Here is a 21,871-nt window from a genome sequence, read left to right on the forward strand (position 1 = left end):
TAAATACAATTTGTGTGTTATTATTTCAGGGGTAAAGCTAGCCGGAAGGTGGGAGCCAGAAGCCGGGCAGAGGGAAGCGGCCCACGGCTCCTTCTACATGCCCCAGTGCTTTCCTCACTAAATTCTTAAGCTCATTATTTAAGTGAAGATACCCTCTCAGTGACCAGTGAGTGCAGAGCATAGAACATAATAAAAGATAAATTTTCTTTATATATAGAAATACCAGCCGGGCGATGGTGGCGCACGCCTTTAATCCCAGCACTCGGGAGGCAGAGGCAGGCGGATCTCTGTGAGTTCGAGACCAGCCTGGTCTACAGAGCTCGTTCCAGGACAGGCTCCAAAGCCACAGAGAAACCCTGTCTCGAAAAACCAAAAAGAAATACCTTTACTAAGAGTAAAAAAATTATTTCTACTAGCCAGGCAGTGGTGGCAAACGCCTTTAATCCCAGCACTTGGGAGGCAGAGGCAGGCGGATCTCTGTGAGTTCAAGGCAGCCTGGTCTACAAGAGCTAGTTCCAGGACAGGAACTAAAAGCTACTGAGAAACCCTGTCTCGAAAAATCAAAAAAAAAAAAAAGGAAACTGTATAATTAAAACCTGCTTGACCAATCACTTAAGTGTATTCCTAGCTAGCTTACATCTTGAATCAACCCATTTCTAATATTTTATATTTTACCACAAGGCTCATGGTTTACTGGTAAAGTTCCTGGACGTCTGTCTGTCTCCTTCGGTGGCTCCATGGCTTTTCCTCCTCTATCTGCTTGGAATTCTCGTCTTGTTCTATTCCGCTAAGCCACTGGCCGAAACAACTTTATTCATTAACCAATAAAAGCAACACATACACAGAAAGACCTCCCACATCATAGCTACAACTTCATTGACCCTGCCTTGGTAGTATAATAAAGCAGTATAGTACAGGTGGATCACAACTATTTAGCTTTAGTCATATATACTATATCAATTATATATATTGGAATATATATACACAGATATATGTGTGTGTGCATATATATATATTTCATAGTCAGGTAACAGTATACAGCTGTAATTCCAAAACGCAAAGGTTGAGGCGGAAGATTATTATAAGTTTAAGATCAATTTGGGCTATGTAGCAAGATTCCACCAACCCTCTCACCAAAAACATCCTAACTAAATATTGACAAGTAAATAAATAAAGCTTCCATCACAACAACATTGGCAATTCAGAAGAAAACATGTGATGCCTTACTTATCCAGTGATATATCATCCTACTTTAACTATAATTAAGTAAACAGAATAAGTTACTTCTTCTGTATTCATTAGAATAAAGGATTTCAATATAAAATCTGGGGGCTGGAAATGTAGCTCAGTTGGGAGATTCCTTACATGCAAGAAGACCTAGATTTGATGCCCACCAAGACCCAGGTGTAGTGATACACATCTACATCTGGGATCCCAGCACTTGGGAGTTATGCGCAGGAGAGTACAAGGTCAAGGCAACTACACAGGAAGTTGGAAGCCAGCCCAGTCTCATGTTTTTATTTTATTTTATTAAAACATAATAAAATAAAAAGTGAAAAAAAATAAGTATAGGAAGATAAGGCCTACAAGGCCAAGAGATAGCCAACCTGGAATCTGCCTGAGGGCCTAGCAACAGGTGCTGACAGAGGACCTGCTCAGGCCTAGTCAATGAGGGGCAACCATGTGATGCTGTCTGAGGGTCCAGCAACAAGCACTGTCAAAGGTCCTGATTGTGCCTAGCCAATGAGGAATGACCATGCGATGTCAACAGATGGGAACACAGCCTGGGTGCTGGGAGGAGGGTATATAAGGCTCTCCCCATTGCTGAGTAAATGAGTCTGCTTTGCCACTTGACTGACTCCTCAAGTCTATGCGATTGACTCTGCCCCTTCTCACCCCCTCCCCAGAGGGAGCCTTTAGGACCCAGCTACAATTAAATACTTTGATTTACATAATAATAAACAACAGACCTTGTCATGCAAACCATATCTAAAAAACAATCTCATGTCATTATATACATATGCACATTTACTTAGTTTTATGGATGTCAACTTTTTCCCTACATTCATGAACAAATATGGCTGGAAAATTAATTCACAACCAAGAGTTTGATCTCTCAGTTTCCAGAGTTCCAGACCAACCTGCTCTACATAGTGAGCTCTAGGACAGCCAGGGCATGCTTTAGAAACCCACAGCTAGGGCTGGAGAGATGGCTCAGAGGTTAAGAGCATTGCCTGCTCTTCCAAAGGTCCTGAGTTCAATTCCCAGCAACCACATGGTGGCTCACAACCATCTGTAATGGGGTCTGGTGCCCTCTTCTGGCCTGCAAGCATACACACAGACAGAATATTGTATACATAATAAATAAATAAATATTTAAAAAATAAATAAAAAGAAACCCACATCTATGCCTAGGTTCTAATTCTAACTAGCTACCCTACAGAGCAGGGCTCTCTTAGGCAAATCACTTCACACTGCCAAACCCTATGTGATATCATATGCACAAAATAAAACTCCGGATTAGATAAACCTTTCCCGTACATTCTTGATCATAGAACTACCCATAAAAACTAGATTTTAAGAACTAGAAGCCCCTGGACTAAATGTGACAGAAGGCAGGAGCAGGAAGGATTCCACAAGCTCAATGCTGGCAGGGCACACAGTAATACTCTGGTTAAAGCAGAACAAGCACACACACACAGCCCTATTTCCCTACAGGTGCTGACGCAGCCGCTCTGGCTAGAGGACCATCATCTATATTCAGAGTTCCCAGACAGCTTTTGGGATGTTTTAATTTTACTGCTTCCTGATTTCTAAACTGGCAATTAGTTTCAGCACTTGTTTTATGACAGCGAGCAGCACTCTAGCCCAACTGATATTAATTCCCATGAAATTACATTTCATGAAAGAACAATCAAAACCTTTTTTGTGTTCTCAATCTATCTTACTTATTAGCATTTGGGTCCATTTTTTCATGTCAGCCTAGATACCAGTATTTATTCTGAAATTTTGATAAGACTTTGCCTAAAATATACTCCTAGTTGAGAAATGTTCATCTGTAATTTTCACACATGCAACTCTTCCTCAGGTTAATTACCAGTCAAAAATTTGGTATTAATTACTATTTATTATTGTCAATCCTCAGAAAAGTTTGCTTTTAAACACTGAACTGAAGTCATTCCCGGATGTCCTGGCAGCTGTTCCAGGACCTCCCAGGGACACTGAAATCTGGGGATTCAAGCCTCATCTATGGAGTACTTATGTATAATGCCTCCCTCCACATTACCTGTCCTGCCCAACAGAGAGTTAACACTATACATGTTGTTAAAATAAGTTGTTGAGGGGATAACAAGGAAAAAAGCTGTTTGCTATGGACAGTTTTGGTTTTGTTGCCTTATGTAGCTTCAATTCCAGCTGAATCTGCTAATGCAAAATCAAGGCTGACTGTGAAACCACTTCAGGTAATGATCTTTTCTTGAACTTAAATTTCTTCTCTGTAAGCTTTAAAACAGGTGTGTAATTATATGCAAAAGTCACCAATACAGAAATATATCAAATGACAAGGAAACTTCTATCCATCCCTCTCACCCCATTTTAATCCCATTTCCCAAAAGAAACTAAAACATTTTATTGAAAAACTACTCTCACAAATACACAATTGTGAGGAAGTCGATGTACTCTAGTGTGAAGTTTTAACAACCAACAATCAGAAGGTAGAGTCAAAATAAAGGGGAAACATACCATTTAAATTAGTTCTTTAAATATTATATTGTCTTAGTCTTTGATAAAAAAGAATCAAATGAAGAGCTAGATCATCTGTTAAGAGCACTTGCTACTCTTGCAGTGGACCTGGGTTCCAAAACCCGCATGGAGGCTAAAGGAACCTGTAACTCTAGTTCCAGGAGACTCAATGCCCTCTTCTGGCCTCTGTAGGCACCAGGCATGAATACAGTGAACACACATACATATGGGCAAAATACATACTGACATACATCAAGTAAAGTACATTTTGAAAAAAGAATCGGGAGAATATTTGTCTTAAAAAGTCAAGATGATTCTTCTGACACTATTACATTTACTCTGACTCCAAAGCTGCAAGGCATACACAAAGAAATAAAATATACTAAAACCACTAAGCTTATTCAGAACTGCAAAGTGTGGTATCAATACATTCACTGGAAGAACATTATTTTAGATGATAACCTTCTAAAAAGCAAGACAAAGAAGCAACTGGTAATTTAAATAACTCTCACTTTACATTTAAAAAGTTTCTTAGCAAAATTTTACCACTAAAGTTCTTTTTTTTTTTTTTTATTTTCGAGAGAGGGTTTCTCTGTAGCTTTTGGTTCCTGTCCTGGAACTAGCTCTTGTAGACCAGGCTGGCCTTGAACTCACAGAGATCCGCCTGCCTCTGCCTCCCAAGTGCTGGGATTAAAGGCGTGCGCCACCACTGCCCGGCACCACTAAAGTTCTCATACAGGCTTTTAAAAGAGTAATTTACAAGAGCAACAATAAAAAGTTACAACTGAAAAACTGTGGATTCTGACAAAAATTAAAGTATACAATTCAAATACAGGTCTGTAAATGTGACACTACTGATGGAGTCTGGTCTGAAGTTGTAATAATCAACAATTAGAAGTCAGAGCTATAGGGCTGTGAGTTTGAGACCAGCCTGGTCTACAAGAGCTAGTTCCAAGACAGGCTCCAAAACCACAGAGAAACCCTGTCTCGAAAAACCAAAATAAATAAATAAATAAATAAATAAATTAAAAATAGTTAAAATTTACATAATTCTTTCTCCCAGACATTAGAAGGCTCCAAATATTCCAAAATAGTTTGTCAAAATCTTCTTTCACTCGGAAGCAAATTTTGTAAGAACAAGATGGCTTTTAAACTCTAGGTGTGGAGGCAATAAAAATGTTCAAATGTATTTCCTTCTACCTTATAGTACAATTCGCAAATGTATGCATTTCAGACTAGAAATAATCTTACATATATACAAAGACTTACCATCTGTATGGGTTTCTTATGGAGATCTCGTTCAGTTACCAGTTTTTCCTGGTCAGTGACATAAAGGCCTTTCTGTGCTAATGCCTGGATTACGGCATCATGGCCCAGGAGGGGCTTGGCTGCATCGCTCTTTAGGATGAGGCTCCCGGCTCGACAGTACAGCTCAGCAGACAGAAGCAGATTAACAACAGGCGGCTTGATGTGCTCCTGGTCATACTGATCTGTGTAAAACGGCTCTTCTAGTTCCTCTGGCACATTGTCTATGAAGATTAAGGGGAAAAATCTTTTTATAACATTTCTATTAAAAATTCACACGTGTCATTTAATAATTACTATCCACATCACAGAATTTGAAGTTATTTCTAAAAATATTAATTACTCCTTTAATTGGCAAGATGATTTTCCTTTTTTTTCCCCTGGGGCATGGGGGCTGGGCATAAGACCTAAAAGGAAAGATATAGAAGATATGATTCTGAGATACACAACAGAAGCAAACAAGGAGAAAAGCTTCAGAGTGTGGTGAGCCAGGCAGTGGTGGTGTATGTCTTTAGTCCCAGCACATGAGAGGCAAGGAGCAGGCAGATCTCTGTTAAGTTTGAGGCCAGCCTGGTGGTCTACAAAGTTAGTTCCAGGACAGCCAGGGCTATAGGGAAACCCTGTCTCTAAAACAAAACAAACAAAAACAAAAACAGAAAACAAAAAAAAAAGAATGTCTTAGCAGATATTTTATTTCCAACAATAGAAGTAAAAATAATTAACAGGTAATCTTAGCATCTAAACACTAGCAATGCAAAAAAAAAAAAAAAGAAAAAAAAGAAAACTCATTACTAGGGTTCTAGGCTTCTCTACCCGTCTTAGTCAGGGCTCCACTGTTGTGACAGAACACCAACCAAAAGCATTTTGGGGGAAGAAAGGGTTCGTTTCAGTCTACAGTTTCACATCATAGTTCATCAGGGCCCATCACTGAGGGAGTGGGCAGGGCCTGGATGCAGGAACCTAGATGGCATGGCTTACTAACCTGTTCCTCACGGCTGGATTGCATTAGCTTGCTTTCCCTTTTCTTTTCAAGATTAGTTTATTTATTATGCATACAATGTTCTTTCTACGTGCCAAAAGAGGGCACAAGATCTCATTACAGATGATTGTAAGCTGTCATGTGGTTGCTGGGAATTGAACTCAGGACCTCTGGAAGATTAGCCAGTGTTCTTAACCTCTGAGCCATCTCCCCAGCTTGCATTCTTATAGCACCTAGGGCACCATAGTGAGCTGGGCCTTCCTACATCAATTATCAATCAAGAAAATGCATCAGGGACTTGCTCACACGCCAATCTGGTGGGAGCATTTTCTCATCTGAGGTTCCTGCTTCGCAAATTACTCTAGCTTGGTCAAGCTGACATAAAACAAGCCAACACACGCGCGCGCGCGCGCGCACACACACACACACACACACACACACACACCTATACATCCACATAATGTTTACTTAATGGCTTCACATCCATCTATATTCACACAGCTTTACAGTATCTTTGTGAAAAAGACAAGCAGGGCAACACACAGGTAAATAACAGAAGTAAATACTTAGAACACTGTCAGGCAATTGCTCTAAACATGAATCCTAACCACCTTTTATGTGTTTGACCAAAAAAAAAAAACCAGTTATCTTGCCCCAAGACACACAGCTATAAATACAGAAATTTAGTTCTAAACAGGTAATACACTAAAAAAATGGCTTTGCTATTCTAAGCTCTCAAGGGTGGAAGGTGGAAGATGCAAGGCCAAGGTGCTATTTTCATTTTATTAAGGCACAGCATAAACTTTAGATGAAAGGTCTACTTTGAAAACAACCCTGGTAGTATAAGAAGAGTAATAAGCATTTAGAGCAAAATCAAAGAGTGCTTCAAACGCAGGCAGGTGTGGTGGCGCACACTCCCGTGAATCCAGCACTCAGGAGGCAGAAGCAGGGGGCTGTGTGAGTTCAAGGCTACTCTGGTCTACAAATTGAATTCCAGGATATCCAGGACAATCAGGGGCTACACAGAGAAACCTTGTCAACAAACACACAAAACGTTACTTCAGATATGCTTATAAGTAGTTTTGTCGAGCACCTTTAATCAGTGGCTTACACCTTTAATACCAAAACTCAGGAGGATCTCTGACTTCGAGGCCAACATGGTCTACAGAGTGAGAGTTCCAGGACAGCCACGGATACACAAAGAAACCCTGTCTTTAATCCTCTCCAAAGTATTTTTCAACCCTCTAAAGAATGAAAAAGTTGGGCTGGAGAGTGGCTTAGAGGTTGAGAGCATTGCCTGCTCTTCCAAAGGTCCTGAGTTCAATTCCCAGCAACCACATGGTGGCTCACAACCATCTGTAATGGGGTCTGGTGCCCTCTTCTGGCCTGCAGGCATACACACAGACAAAATAATGTATCTATAATAAATAAATAAATATTTTAAAAAGTTGTCTTGATACCAAGCTGTTCTCATAAATTTCTGCCTCCAGCCTGAATTAGAGAAGGCTCTATTTACAACGAACAGCAATAAACACAGAGACATGTGGCTGCTCAAGGTGATGACGGTTGAACTGGTTCAGCCCTAAAAACATCATACCCTGTAAGGCAGTGGTTCTCACCCTTCCTAATGTTGCAACCCTTTAATACAGTTCTTCATGTTGTGCTGACCCCCAACCAAGAAATTATTTTCGTTGCTACTTTATAGCTGTAATTGTGCTGCTGTTAAGAATTGTAATGTAAAGCCGGGCGGTGGTGGCGCACGCCTTTAATCCCAGCACTCGGGAGGCAGAGGCAGGCGGATCTCTGTGAGTTCAAGACCAGCCTGGTCTACAAGAGCTAGTTCCAGGACAGGAACCAAAACCACAGAGAAACCCTGTCTCGAAAAACCAAAAAAAAAAAAAAAAAAAAAAATTTGTAATGTAAGGGCTGGAGAGATGGCTCAGTGGTTAAGTGCATTGCCTGCTCTTCCAAAGATCCTGAGTTCAATTCCCGGCAACCACCTGGTGGCTCACATGGTGCCCTCTTCTGGCCTGCAGGAACACACGCAGACAGAATATTGTATACATGATAAATAAATATTTAAAAAAAAAAAGAATTGTAATGTAAGTATCTATTTTCTGATGATCTCAAGCGATCCCTATGAAAGGGTTGGTTGACCCCCAAAAGGGGTTGCGAACCGCAAGTTTAGAACCACTGCTTAAGGTTTGGGAACTATTACAGAAGAAGGAAGGGGTAAAGAGGTGTAAGAGCTGGTGTGAAAGCCATCTTCTGGGCACAGCACAGCCAACACAATCATGTTCTCACCGCAGCTAGAGCTGCCTGCAATGAGCCTGCACAGACTGGGCCTGGTACCAAAACATCAAGTAACTCACAGAGCCTGCCCTCCCTGCTAAACTCTCGTACACATGGATTCTGGGAGAACAGACACTGGCTAGTTGTGTATGCCACTGAGCTAGCCCATCAGGTTCCAATAAATAGCGCTATACGCAGGACACACGGATAGCCCTGATGAAACTCATCAAGTCACAAAGGGAATGGAAGCAAAGGGACTCCGAGGAAGGAGGGCAGAAGAGTTGGGGTTTCAAAGAGCATGGGAGGGACAGCAACCAAGAGTGGACTGTATACTCGTAGGAACTGTCAGGGGATAAATTCAACAGCAGTTATTTTCTTAAAAAAGAAAAAAAAAAAGAAAGAAAAACTCCATATTGAGTACTTTGCAGCCATTCTTCTGAGTGTCCTAAGGGCTGGGACGAGAGCCACCACACCCAACACAAATCCTCAAGGACATTCTTAAGAAAAGACTTTCAAAACAGATTACAATGGTTTACATATTATTTTTCAAAATTATTTGTAATTGCATATATTTTTTGAAAAACAAGCCAAAACAGAATATTAGAAAAGAAGCGGGCAAAAAGAGGTAAAATGTTTCATTCTTTTCTGAACTCTAGAACAAAACGCAAAATAAAAACTTCTAATTACAGAACGGCTGAGTGAAATAGCACTGTGAGAACTGCAAAGGACAGAAGACATGTTTTCTTGTGTGCCAGGTCTTTAATAGAACCTATCTCAATCATGTTACTATCAACGGACTAGATTTACATTTTGAAATTCAGACATTGGAAGTGCAGTAGCGACAGTATTGCTCAGGCAACAGTCTAGAAGAGGGTTAGCTGCTAGTTCATCCATATTCCTGCAAGAGGAACAGACTGCTTACAACAGTAAGGGGCGGCAGATAGGAGGGGACTGCCTCATTTTTCAAATCTTAAAAAAAAGTTTCTGAAATAATTACTAACACTGATATACAAATTCTAAAAATCTCCAACTAAAGGTAAGCCCTACTCTGAACTTTCAATTAGCTGAAAAACATAAAGAGCCATCACTAACAGTAAAAGAAACTCATAGTACTAGTAATCTAAGAAGCTACAATTAAAGATGCTTTTGACATCACACTGTTAAAGGGGGGCTGGAGATAAGTTCAGAGAGTACCAGGCTGGCTGCCATGCCTACCAGCCTGAATCTGAACTGTACCAGTAATTCTAGGGCAGGAGAGGAGGTAGAGGCAGGTCAGAAGGTCACAAGCCAGCTAGCCCAGTAAAGTAGAAACAAGAGAGTGTCCTGCATCAACAAGGCGGATGTTAAGATCCAACTCCCAAAAGTCTGAGTTTTTGCGATTTTAATTATCCCCTAACTTCCACATCTTTCTTTCTGCCCCTTCCTACTCTAATGTCCCTGTCCTGTGTCACTTGTGCACAGAACTATGACAGAGAGCAGGCTCTTGTTACTAAAATAAAGCACAGTCTAAATACAGATGACACCAATTAAGAAGTCCTTCCTCCTCTGAGCTTCACTACCAAGCCATGTGCTGAGTACTGCACGTGCCGCATGGCATGCTCAAGTGTAGGTCACCACTGCACTCCTTCCAGATCATTATGGAAGCACCAACCTAGTTAATTCCCTTGAATGCCACTAAAAACCTAAACTCACAGGAGTCAGGTTTCTCAGTGGCCAAGGGGTTACAATATGACGAAGACTAGAAGGAACTTTAGTGTTGTATGAAAGAGTAAATGTCAGTATAAATACAGAGTATTTAAAACACACTATACAGAGAAAAATAAAAAATACATGTAACTATATGTTCTCTGTATTAGATTTCTGCTAAATTAACATTCCACAGCAATCTACAATCTGTATCTTAGTTTCCCGCATTCTTCCCATCAAAGCCTGGTACAGAGAAAGTACAGGATAGCTTAGAACACCTATGTTCCCACACACAGTGCTTAACTATGTGTGAGCATGAATGCCAGAGAGGAAGGAGATGCTGTAAGAAGTGGTGCAACTATGTCAAGGGATGGAGGCTCCAGATGGAAGGGAACCCTACTGGTCAAATCTAGGGCGATTTGAGTTATACCAAATGCATAACAGTAAAGGATTAAAATGCATTGAATAAAAGATGAACCAATGATTCTGCCCCAACAGATAAGTAAATACATAGGAAAGAAAGAGCTCTTCTTGTAGTAGAGTATCAACTAATAAATGAGGAGAAATGATAGCAATAATTGTTAGATTCAGGCAAAATCATTACTTGATGCTAAAATAGTAGGCACAAGTTTACAGAGTCAAATCCCCATAAATTATTAACTAAAGATGGAAAAAAAAAGCGGGGCTGGAGAGATGACCCTGTGGTTAAAAAAATGTGCTGTTTCTACAGAAGACGGGGGTTGAATTCCCAGCACTCCCATGGTGGCTCACAACCATCTCTAACTCCACTTCCAGGGGACCCAACACACTCTTCTGACCTCCTCCGGTACCAGGCACATACGTGTACAGTCATACAGGCAGGCAAATCATTCAAACATGTAAAATAAAAATAAATCTTTTTTTAAATGGAAAGAATTCATTTTATAGTGGAGAAACTTTGGCAAATGATCACAGCAAACATCCCTGACAGTGAAACAAACACCATGTCATGTGATCTGATTTACTGAGAATACGTATCTTTTGTGGCAGTTTTGCCAGATTTGTATTACCTTCAACTATTACATTAGACAAATCCAAGTTCAGAGACATCCTGTAAATAATTGACCCATTTTTTTCTAAGATAAAAGTGCATTTTATTTTTTTAAAAAAAAATAACATTGAAGGTTCACACACTGGGGAATAATGCAAAAGAGGAGTTACCACTTCTCTACCCCAACCCCAGAGCTTCCTGGCATCACTGTGTGAGAGGATGTCAAGTCACTCTGACCTTGGGAGGAACACAGTGGGCAAAGAAACTTTCTTCTATTTGAACATCTTTCCTTCGGGCAATCTGGCTCGTCTTTAGGTGCCAGGACACCTTTGCCAAGGGCCTTGTCGAACGCAGAGATGGCGCTGTGCAAAGAGGCAACAGGGCACATCTGGTGTAGAAACACAAATGGTGGCTGTGGCGGTGGTGGTAATCATAAGAGAAGAAAGAAGGTCAAAGAAGATGGAAGACAGAAGGCAGACGTTACCAGGGATTTGGGACATGGTCTCTAGTTCCTGAGCTTATATCAACTTAACTGAGAGAAGTTAAGCTACCCTCTGTTTCCCCAGTTCTAAGCATTCCTATTCTGGGAAACGGCCAGAACCCATGCCAGGATCATCACTATTCGAGCCACTCAGACCCAAGGTGGAAGGAGACGTCTGCTAAGGAAAGCCCAGCATTCCGGAGCACTGAAGAGGAGCACTGAAGAGGACCACAGGGAAGGAGGTGAGCCAGGCAACTCCTGTAGAAAACTGGTTGCTTTTACCAGGCACACAGTGTAAAGGTAGATTGGCAAGAACTAACACAGGGGCCAAGGTAAAGGCTTGAGGCACAGCTCAGCATGTAGCTTGGTGCTTGGGCTTTTAAAATGTTGCTGTCATGACAGACTACAGAACTATTAAAGATTAAAAGCAAATGTAAACACACTAAGTACAATGCATGATCCATAATTTGACTTTGCAATGAGAAATAAAATAGATAATTAGCACTGAAACAAAATTGAACATGGGTTATGGATTAGAAAATATATCATAGCTAATTTTCTGATGTTTTATGGAGATTATCTAAGAGAATTAATTTATATTTAAAGATATACAGTGAAATAACTGGGGCATAGTGGTACAATGTCCCCAGTGCATAAATTTAAAAAAAAATCACACATATTTGTATTTGTATTTATCTACATATAAACACATATATAATGTATACATGTGTTTGTGTAGAAGGAGGGAAGGGAGAACAGAATGATAAACTGAACAATATGTTAACACTTGGTAAATCTAGGTAAAGGGAAAAGTATAAGACCTCAAAATGGCCAGGCGGGCTGGGCGGTGGTGGCGCACGCCTTTAATCCCAGCAGAGGCAGAGGCAGGTGGATCTCTGTGAGTTCGAGGCCAGCCTGGTCTACAAGAGCTAGTTCCAGGACAGGAACCAAAAGCTATGGAGAAACCCTGTCTCGAAAAATCAAATAAATAAATAAATGGCCAGGCGGTTGTGGTGCACGCCTTTAATTCCAGCACCAGGTAGGTAGAGGCAGGTGGATCTCTTTTGAGGCCAGCCTGATCTACAAGAGCTAGTTCCAGGACAGATTCCAAAACTACAGAGAAACCCTGCCTCAAAAAACCAAAAAAGACCTCAAAATGCCGACTACCAATCTTTCCTGCCAGACCTGAACATCTTCCACAGTTCTACACACCAATGAACTACAGGGTTCTTCTGGCTGTACAAGCCAGAAACCTAGGAGTCATCATTACTACTATTTTCCTCTCTTTTAACCTTCAAAAAAAGCTCAGAGCCCAGACTGAATGTTTCCCTTACCATGTCAACTCACGTCTCTTTCACCCATAAAATCAGCACTTTTCAATGACTACATTTATTGCTGGTTTTATCGGCCCATGTTCATTATTGTGTTCATTCCAAAGCATACCCTACTTGGGGCTGAGACAAGGGCTCAGTTGGTAAAACGTTTGCTGCGCAAGCAAAGGAACCTGAGTTCGTATCCCCGGCACCTATGTAAAAGCTGGACAGAACAGCACACACCTATGATCCTAGTGCTGGGGGAGGAGACAGGTAAGTCTTGGGGATTTTGATGTCAAGCCAGCATAGTCAAAGCGGTGAGGCTCCAGGTTCTGAGAAAGCCTGTCTTTTAAAAAAAAAGGTAAAAAGCAACAGAGGAAGACACTGAATGCTGACCTCTGTGAAAGCACCTGTGCATGTGCACTTGCACACGCGCACACACATGATTTTTAATTAAAATAAAATTTCAAATTAAATCATTCTTTCTAGTCAAACCCTGCTTATTTGCATAAGCAAAGTCAATCATGGCACAGAGCCCATCCATCCCAAGGGTTTTCAATTATTTTTTCTTTCACTGAGGATTAAAATCCTTCCTCTGGCATATAAGAAAAAAGGGCTCTTGTCTCTGCGAGCCACACTCGGCTTCTAGAAACCAAGTTTTCCTACTAAAGAGCCTTTGCACATTCTGGTCACCCGCGCTGCAATGTTCTCTCTTCCTATTCTTTATACCTTTTTAGATTCCCAGAGGTCAGTGATTTACAGAATGGTCCAATTATCCCTTTAAGAAAAGAAAAGAAAGCCGGGCGGTGGTGGCTCATGCCTTTAATCCCAGCACTCGGTAGGCAGAGGCAGGCGGATCTCTGTGAGTTCGAGGCCAGCCTGGTCTACAAGAGCTAGTTCCAGGACAGGAACCAAAAAGCTACGGAGAAACCATGTCTTGAAAATCAAAAAAAAAAAAAAAAAAAAAAAAGAAAAAGAAAAGAAAAGAATGAACCATTTGTCCTGTTGTCCCTATATCTCAATGTGCCTTTACTTTAAAGACAATTCAATTCTATTAGAAAAGATGAGTGAGTTTGTAGTTTATAAAACACAACTATGTGTTGAGGTATTTCAAGTAAGGAAAAGTTTAGCAACCAGAGACTCAACAGAATGTATTGAAGGGTTCGTATTATATGTATACAAACATAAGGAATGGAAAAAACAGACACCCTAATGCTCATGAAGCACCTAGATACTAAATATTCATGATACAAATGATACACATATATGGTACTAAATATTTATGATACAGTAAATACAAAGAAAGGGTCCATAAAAAATTAATATTCATGAGTCCTTAATCCAGCCACCCAACAATGATGTGACTATGGCCAAGATGCTTGCTACCCAAGGAACACAAAATTCATGACTATTCATCAAGCTTCCTGGGAAGCTTCAACTGTGGCAGACATGCTCATTCCTTTATTGTCTCTGATAAAGACAGTATGTGTCCGTGGCTGTGTTTCCCTAAGGGGATCCTTGTTGGAATTTCAACTCTTGTCCTGATGACCATACCAAGAGCAGGAAAAACTAAAGTGGCAGAAAGGATGGACATAAAAATACTGTCTATCGCAGAATTTGAAATATGGCTCTGCCTGCTTCCACCTTAACCTAATTATATTATCTTTCCCTCTTGCTTCTTTCTGTAGACTGATGTGACAAGTCATGAGAGTGAGCTTTCATGTTATTTTCTCTGCTTTCTCTTCCAAGACCTCTGGGATGGGCTGTCTGGTATGTGCTTAGAGGTTATTACTGTATCAGGGTAATTTCCCACACAACACTTAGGGCAACCAAGTAATACAGGGAAGTTACTTTCTTTTCTTTTTTTTCCTTCAAGACAGGGTTTCTCTGTGTAATAGCCTTGGCTGTTCTTGAGCTCACTTTGTGTGACCAGGCTGGCCTCAAACTCTCAGAAATCTGCCTGCCTCTGCCTTCCAAATGCTGGGATTAAAGGTGTACGCCACCAAGCCTGGCAGCAAGAAGTTTCTTTTTAAAGGGGCATTCCAATGAGCAGAAGACATTATGATAAAGTGACAGACAGATATGACATATAACCTGGTTAAAACAAAATCCACATACACAAAACCCAATTTTAAAAAAATTGAATGTAATCTATTCTCTAAATCAAAGTATCAACTCAGAAACACAGAAGAAAAGAAACTTGTTAAACAACTCTCTGAAGATCTAAAGAATAAAAAAATTTCATTCCTACAAAACTACCACCTGGGGGGTAGAGGCAGGAGGATCAGGAGCTGAAAGTCATCTTTGGCTACAAATGTGCAAGGCCAGACTGGCTTCCTAAGATCCTGTCTCAAAACAACCCATACAAGCCTTCCTTTTATCAGTATGTACTGTGGCAAACACCGTGATGACATTTTGAAGGAAGTGTGTTTCTGTGGTTCTCCAGTCCTCACTTCTTACCCGCTTGCTTCCCTGTTCCTGACTTGCAGCCTCCCCACATGACTCTTCTCATCTGTCATGTCCCACGTGACCTCCTGCCTACCCTCTACCTTTCTTCACTGCCTATCACCCTCCCCTTGGACTCCTTTCTAGAATTTAGACTTTTCCCACACGTATGTCCTGTATACGTTATAAGCAGGATCTGTACATTTAGAAGAACATGAGATTTGTTTTTCTGAGTCTGGGTGACCACACTTATATAGTTATTATTATACTTTCTAGATTCATCCATTTTTTTCTTTTCCAATTTCATGATTCATTTTTCTTTAACATATGTACCACATTTTCATTATCCATCTGTTGACGGCCACTTAGAGTGGTTCCATTTCCCTGCTATCAGGAATAAAATAATAAACATGGATGCGCAAGTGTCTCTGTGGAGGGTATAGAGTCCTTCAGGTTTGTTTCCAGGAGTGGTATAGCTGAAACCCAAGGCATTTTATTGAACAAATAGTCTGCTTTCTCCAACAAGCAATTGCAAGAAAGACAAAATAAGACAGAGAGGGAGTCTATATATTTGAAAAACAAAGACAAACTTCGACCGAATGGCCTTTTGCAGACCCTGGCAAGGACAAGCAAAACAACTAGAAATAGAAGGTCTGTATGGAACAATTTGAAATGCTAATACTTATGCCTTGGGGTGGGACTCTGGTGATGACAGTTACACGGTCACAGGTTAAAGAGAGTTTTGGCTTTGGACAGATTTGCCTTAAATGACTGATGGGAGTGGAGACAAAGTATCTACAGATGGATTAAGACAGGCCACAGGTTCATGACTGTGAAGGTAACGAGGCCACAGAAGTTTACTGTTAGTATACATAAATGAGATATCATCAAATGGTTTTGTTTAAGAAAAAGAAAAAGGCAAGATAAGAATGCAAAACTTTCACCTAATCATCAGTAAAGGGCTCTGAACTGTGGGTCCTGGCTGACACCTGGACCACCTACAGCTGTTCTGTACCGTGACAACCAGAGAAGGAAACCCAGCCGTGATGAAGGGTACAGCTAAAGGAATCAGGGAAAAACAAGACCTGAAAACTCAAATCCAAATCCACCCTACTTTAGGACTCTTGTAGTTTTATAAACCAATACATGCTCCTTATTGTTAGTCATTTGAGGTGGGTTTTCCATTAATTACAAATAAACTATCTCCTACCCACTTTCAACCTAGTCACATTTGTCCGCATGTACTAGCTTAAACATCCAGTAGATCCCCATCATAACTTTTAGTCCTACTCAAGTCCATTTCCTATTCTATTTCCAAGATTTCGTTTTCCTTTATGATAACATGCATGTAACATGAAGTATACCTTTCAGCCTTTTTGAAGTGTATTCCTTGACAGCTTCTGAAAAATATTTCTGATGAGCTACCTTGCCCAGAATACAAACTGAGTAGGTCAGGGTACCAGGCAGGAAGGAAAATTTTCAGTAGCTTTAGCTGGATGGTCAAAGATAATTTTACTAGCCTCTCTATGCCTATTTCTTCACTTATTTTTTTAAAAAAGAAAACTATATCCTGGCTATATTTCATATTTCAATATGGATACTCTTTATACTCTTTACACTTTAATGTACAAATACCATTTTAACCTGACAATGTGTTACACAAGAAGGTGCAGAGAACACTATGGAATTTGGACAAGAACTGAGGATGCTGATAAAATTCTATAATACACAAGAGAGGCCCTACAATGAAGCACTGCCTGATCAATAGTTCTATAGTTGAGAAACCCTGATTTAGAGATTTAGGGGAAGAAATAACATATTTGCTCAATAGGGTTGTTCTCAGAAAACTGTAAAATGTAAAATGCTTTGAATAGTAATAGTAATTAGCTCAAAGTACATGGTATAATAAAATAATGGTTTTTATTTTAATTCAGTGCATTTAGAATAATTTATCTACTTTAATCCCAGCACTCGGGAGGCAGAGGCAGGCGGATCTCTGTGAGTTCGAGACCAGCCTGGTCTACAGAGCTAGTTCCAGGACAGGCTCCAAAGCCACAGAGAAACCCTGTCTCGAAAAACCAAAAAAAAAAAAAAGAATAATTTATCTACTAGCAACAACAACAAAACATGATCGTAAGTACCACTGTGCACTAATTTACCTTTCAGACTAGTTTTCCCTCCACTTCACTACATAAACCTTGCCAAATCTGTTGCTTCACTACCACCACCTAGATGTCCTACCTCCATGGCCTGCATCCAAACCATTTTCTCCATCTTCAATGCCTATTTCAGGGTTTTGTTTCAACCGGCCTCCTTTACTACAGAGATCTGACTTCAGACTGCTGAGCTGAAAGTGATCTCCCTGGACTAGCCTCCAGCACCACTCCCCACCTGTACCAGTCTCTGAATGGCACTGTGGCCACTGTAAGCCTCTTATCCTGAACTAACCTCTTTGCTTAAACCACTGTCCAGCAAACACCTTTCCTCCCAGGGCCTCAGTGCTAGTATCCTTTCTTCTAAGAAAAACAAAGTAAACATTTATTAATTTATTTATTTATGGGATGAGAAGGAAGGCCTGTCTCATGGGGCACCTGTGAAAGCCGAAGAACGACTTGCCAGGGTCAGTGTCTCCTTCCACCACGTAGTTCCTAGGGCTCGACCTCAAGCTGAGCCAGCTCACTGGTCTAGATGCTCTTACAATACAACTCTTAACTGATCGCTCTGACTGCCTCCTTTTCCTCTAAGTCTTCTCCTCTAAGTCCTCTAACTCTTCTAAATTGTGTCTTTAATCTTTTCCTTGTCCTCAATAATCACATCTACCTGCAACTTCAATTGCACTGTTACTATCCACAAAATACTCCAGTCTCGGCTTCGGAGTCACACTGCAGTCTTAGCTCTATTTCTAACTACCCACTTTACCGGATTTCTCAGACAACATATTTGGACCTATCCATCTAGCTCAAAAATATCCATCTGCATTCCCACCCAACCCGCTGCTCCTCTGTTAACTGGTGTCACAGTTTACCTTCCCAGTCACAAATCTCCAAATTTCACTTTCTCTAAATCCTCAGGTGGCCTTATCCTCATTTATACTCTTCAAAATCACCCATGGATGCCGGGCAATGGTGGCGCACGCCTTTAATCCCAGAACTTGGGAGGCAGAGGCAGGCGGATCTCTGTGAGTTCGAGGCCAGCCTGGTCTACAAGAGCTAGTTCCAGGACATCCAGGACAATTACACAGAGAAACCCTGTCACAAAAAAACCAAAAAAACAAAAGAATTCACCCATGTATCCCAAATTCAGTCCTTTAGAAATACTAAGGATTTAATTTCTGCAATATTTCTCTGACTCTTGCTTCTTTTCCCTTCCTTTGGCCCATGGAATGTTCTCAACTAATAAAAGCATACAGCAAGTCAGACTTCCCTGGTTTTGATCCTGGTTCCATTGGTTTGGTGCCTTTGGATAAACTCCAAAAGCCACAAGTCTCATTTTCTTCCCCAGTAAAACTGGGATGAGTAACAGTTTCCACCTCTTGAGGCCATCAGGAGGATTAAAATGAGATACTATGTGAAGTGTATGACACCTAGGAACTGCTCAATGAATACGGCAGATTTATTATTATTTCCACCCCACCTTGAGCCCTCATCACCTCTTGCCCAGACTCTTGCAATAATGTCCCAAATGGCCTCTTTGTTGAGTCTCTTTTTCACCTCATGGCTACTCATTCCTTGTAAATATTTAGGAGCCAGGACTTCTATGAGAATTTAACAATTATTAATATTGTTAAATATCTGCCCGGACATAAAGAAATGGGACAAGGTATATTATGACAGCAAATGATTTTATACCACTAACTAGATGGGATAAGAAAAAGGGGCTGGGTAGATGATGCTGTCTTTAAGTACGAGTGCTTGTTATACAAGTCTGAGGACCTGAGTTTGGATCCCACACAAAAAGCCAGGGTTGGTGGAAGCACACACCTATAAGGCCAGCACTGAGAGGGAAGAAAAGTGAGGATCCCTGGAGTTTGCTAGCCAGTAAATCTAGCCAGATTGGCGAGCTGCAGGTTCAATGAGAAATCTTGTCTCAAAAAGAGGAGGGCAGTTCTGCCTATGGCCTTCACAGACACACGCACACGTGTACCTACACACACATACACACAAAAGACAATACAGCTACTAAGGTGAAAATGAGAAATTAGCACTACAAATTGGGCCTTAAGGGGGGTATGATGGCTCCCGTTTGCAATCACAGCACTCCAGGGGCTGAATAAGACAACTCACATAAATTCCAAGCTAGCCAGAACTGTACAGAAAGAACCTGTGTCAACACACACACACACACACACACACACACCAGGCTTAGTGGTGCATGCCTTCAATTCCAGCACTTAGAAGGCAGAGACAGGAGGACCTGTGTGGATTCCAGGCCAGTCTGGTTTACATAGTGAGTATGAGGCCAGCCAGGACTATACTACATAGTAAGACGACACCATACCACACAACACCACACCACACACACACACACACACACACCACACACGAGTGTGGGAAGGAGAAAGGGAGTGGGATTCATTCCAAGAGCTTCTACACCCATCAGCTGGAAGAGTCAAAAGAACAAAACATCGAAGGTAATCGCAGTTATGTTGCTGGTTGAATGTGTTGTTTTCAACACAGTAGTGGTCATCACACAGCTCAGCCTCTCTAGGCTACATGAGACACTTCTTTCAAAAACCAAACACTAATGAATACATACACTCTCTAAAAGATGGGGCCTATGGAATATTTTTCAGGACAAGAAGAGTATTATTCATGCAAATACCTCTTATCTGCTTTCTAGGTATCACAATGCCAGTGTCTCTTATTGGTTTTACAATTCAATTAATTTATTCTTTGTCCAAAATTAATTCTGCATTAATCATTTTGAATTGCCTTTTCAACATACAGTTCTAAAGCTGATGATATTTTGTATAACAAAAATTAGAAAGGGACAAGTAAGATTGCTTAGTGGATAAAGGCCTGATGCCAAGTCTGACAGCTTGAGTTCCAGCCCTGGAGCCCACATGCTAAAGAGAGAACCGACTCCAGCAGGTTGACCTCTAATGGGTAGGTGTGTGATGCGCGCACAGCATATAAATGTAATAAATAAATTATTTCTAAAACTTTGAACATTTCTAACAACAACAACAAAAAGCCTGCACATTATCCTAAAAATGTTGGGTCAACATTTTGAATAAATGAATACAATTATTAGCTTTGAAATATTTGCCTATTAACCTTTTTGTGTTTATGGCAAGCAAAAATGTAGCAAAAATTAAAAAAAATCTTACCTTTTTTTCTAGTCACTCTATGTAAGATTATGTTTTAAAGATTGTCAATAGGAGCTGGAGAGATGGCTCAGTGGTTAAGAGCATGGCTGCTCTTGCAGAGGACTAGGATTCAATTCCCAGCACCTACATGGCCGCTCACAACTGTCTATAACTCCAGTTCCACAGGATCTAACACCCTCACACAGACATACATATATGCAGTTAAAACACCAATGCACATAAAATAAAAACAATAATGAAACAAAAAAGCCTGTCAGTAAAGCAAAGCAAAGGTGACCATGGCACCCATCTCTAGCCCAGCACTGAGGCCTAGCGCTAAGGCAGAGAGAGCACTACTATGAAGTTGAGGTCAGTCTGAGCTTCACAGCAAGCACCAGGCCAGGTGGATACACAGTGAGATGAAAGGATGTCTCAGAAAACACACACACACCTTAAAGAATCTATCTTCCTCAGATCTTTTTATCCATGTCAGTGGCTGCCCTGGCTCTCTCCTGCACAAATGTGGAGCACACTGACATCAGAGTTGTGAATCCTCTGGTAAAACAATGCAAAGCACCGCAGAATACCGGCAGAACACCGGCAGAAGGCGGATTGCACTGACAGTATAGTCCCATACTTCCTTTCTCCTCAAGTGTGTTCCAGCACTCCAGAATCCAGTGACCGGCCTGACATACATCCCGAAAGTAGGGCATGTCTGCTCAGAAGCCTCTGGGAGAGGGAAAAGCACAGCGTTCACTTTTGTGCTACAAGCACCTCTCAGCTTCAGATGGCAAAAATGCCCCGGGTCCTCTCCGTCTTCTAGCTTCCACACAGGAAATGTTGCCAATTTCCCTGTTTCTCTCTCAGAGCCTCATCAGTTCTCCAAATAGATATTTAGTATAGTGCTTCCTATTTTTTATATCAGTTTTTTAAAAAGTATTATCTGTGCTTCCTATTAGGCATAAACATAAAAATTTCTTCTAAACTAACAAACACGTTCCTAAATGGGGGAATTCATCTACTCTTTAACCCAGATGTGCAAGTCCTGAAAACACTGCCCTATGTGTAAGGGTAAACAATAAAGCAGGATTAAACCATTTAGCCACATATCTTCACAGTCCTGAAACTGGAAACCAGTCACCCTCCACGAAACATCCAGAGAACATTTTGCAAGCATTGAAGAACTTCACTAATTTTTTTAAGCATTCCACAACATGAGCTCCTAAAGCAAGAGTTAAGGAATTACAGCAGGAGGCCCCCTTCCTGTTATTCTGCAAAGACTGGGCTATGG

General features: G+C 40.9%; 1 protein-coding gene across 5 annotated transcripts in view; it reads right to left on the bottom strand.

Moving 5' to 3' along the window:
* Positions 1 to 21,871, bottom strand: part of Camsap2 (calmodulin regulated spectrin associated protein family member 2) — an 85,946-nt gene that overhangs the window by 63,153 nt on the left and 922 nt on the right. For 4 of the 5 annotated variants that reach the window (XM_041649224.1, XM_041649223.1, XM_041649222.1 and 1 more), the window contains exon 2: positions 5,011 to 5,270. In XM_041649224.1, the coding sequence (XP_041505158.1) occupies positions 5,011 to 5,270 (260 nt within the window). Of the gene's footprint in view, positions 1 to 5,010; positions 5,271 to 21,871 lie in introns of those variants that run through there. The other variant, XM_041649225.1, reaches the window with a different exon arrangement.

Source organism: Microtus oregoni, unplaced genomic scaffold (assembly GCF_018167655.1).
Source record: "Microtus oregoni isolate MIOR12 unplaced genomic scaffold, Mior012 000003F_ref0000135, whole genome shotgun sequence".
NCBI classification, from domain to species: Eukaryota; Metazoa; Chordata; class Mammalia; order Rodentia; family Cricetidae; genus Microtus; species Microtus oregoni.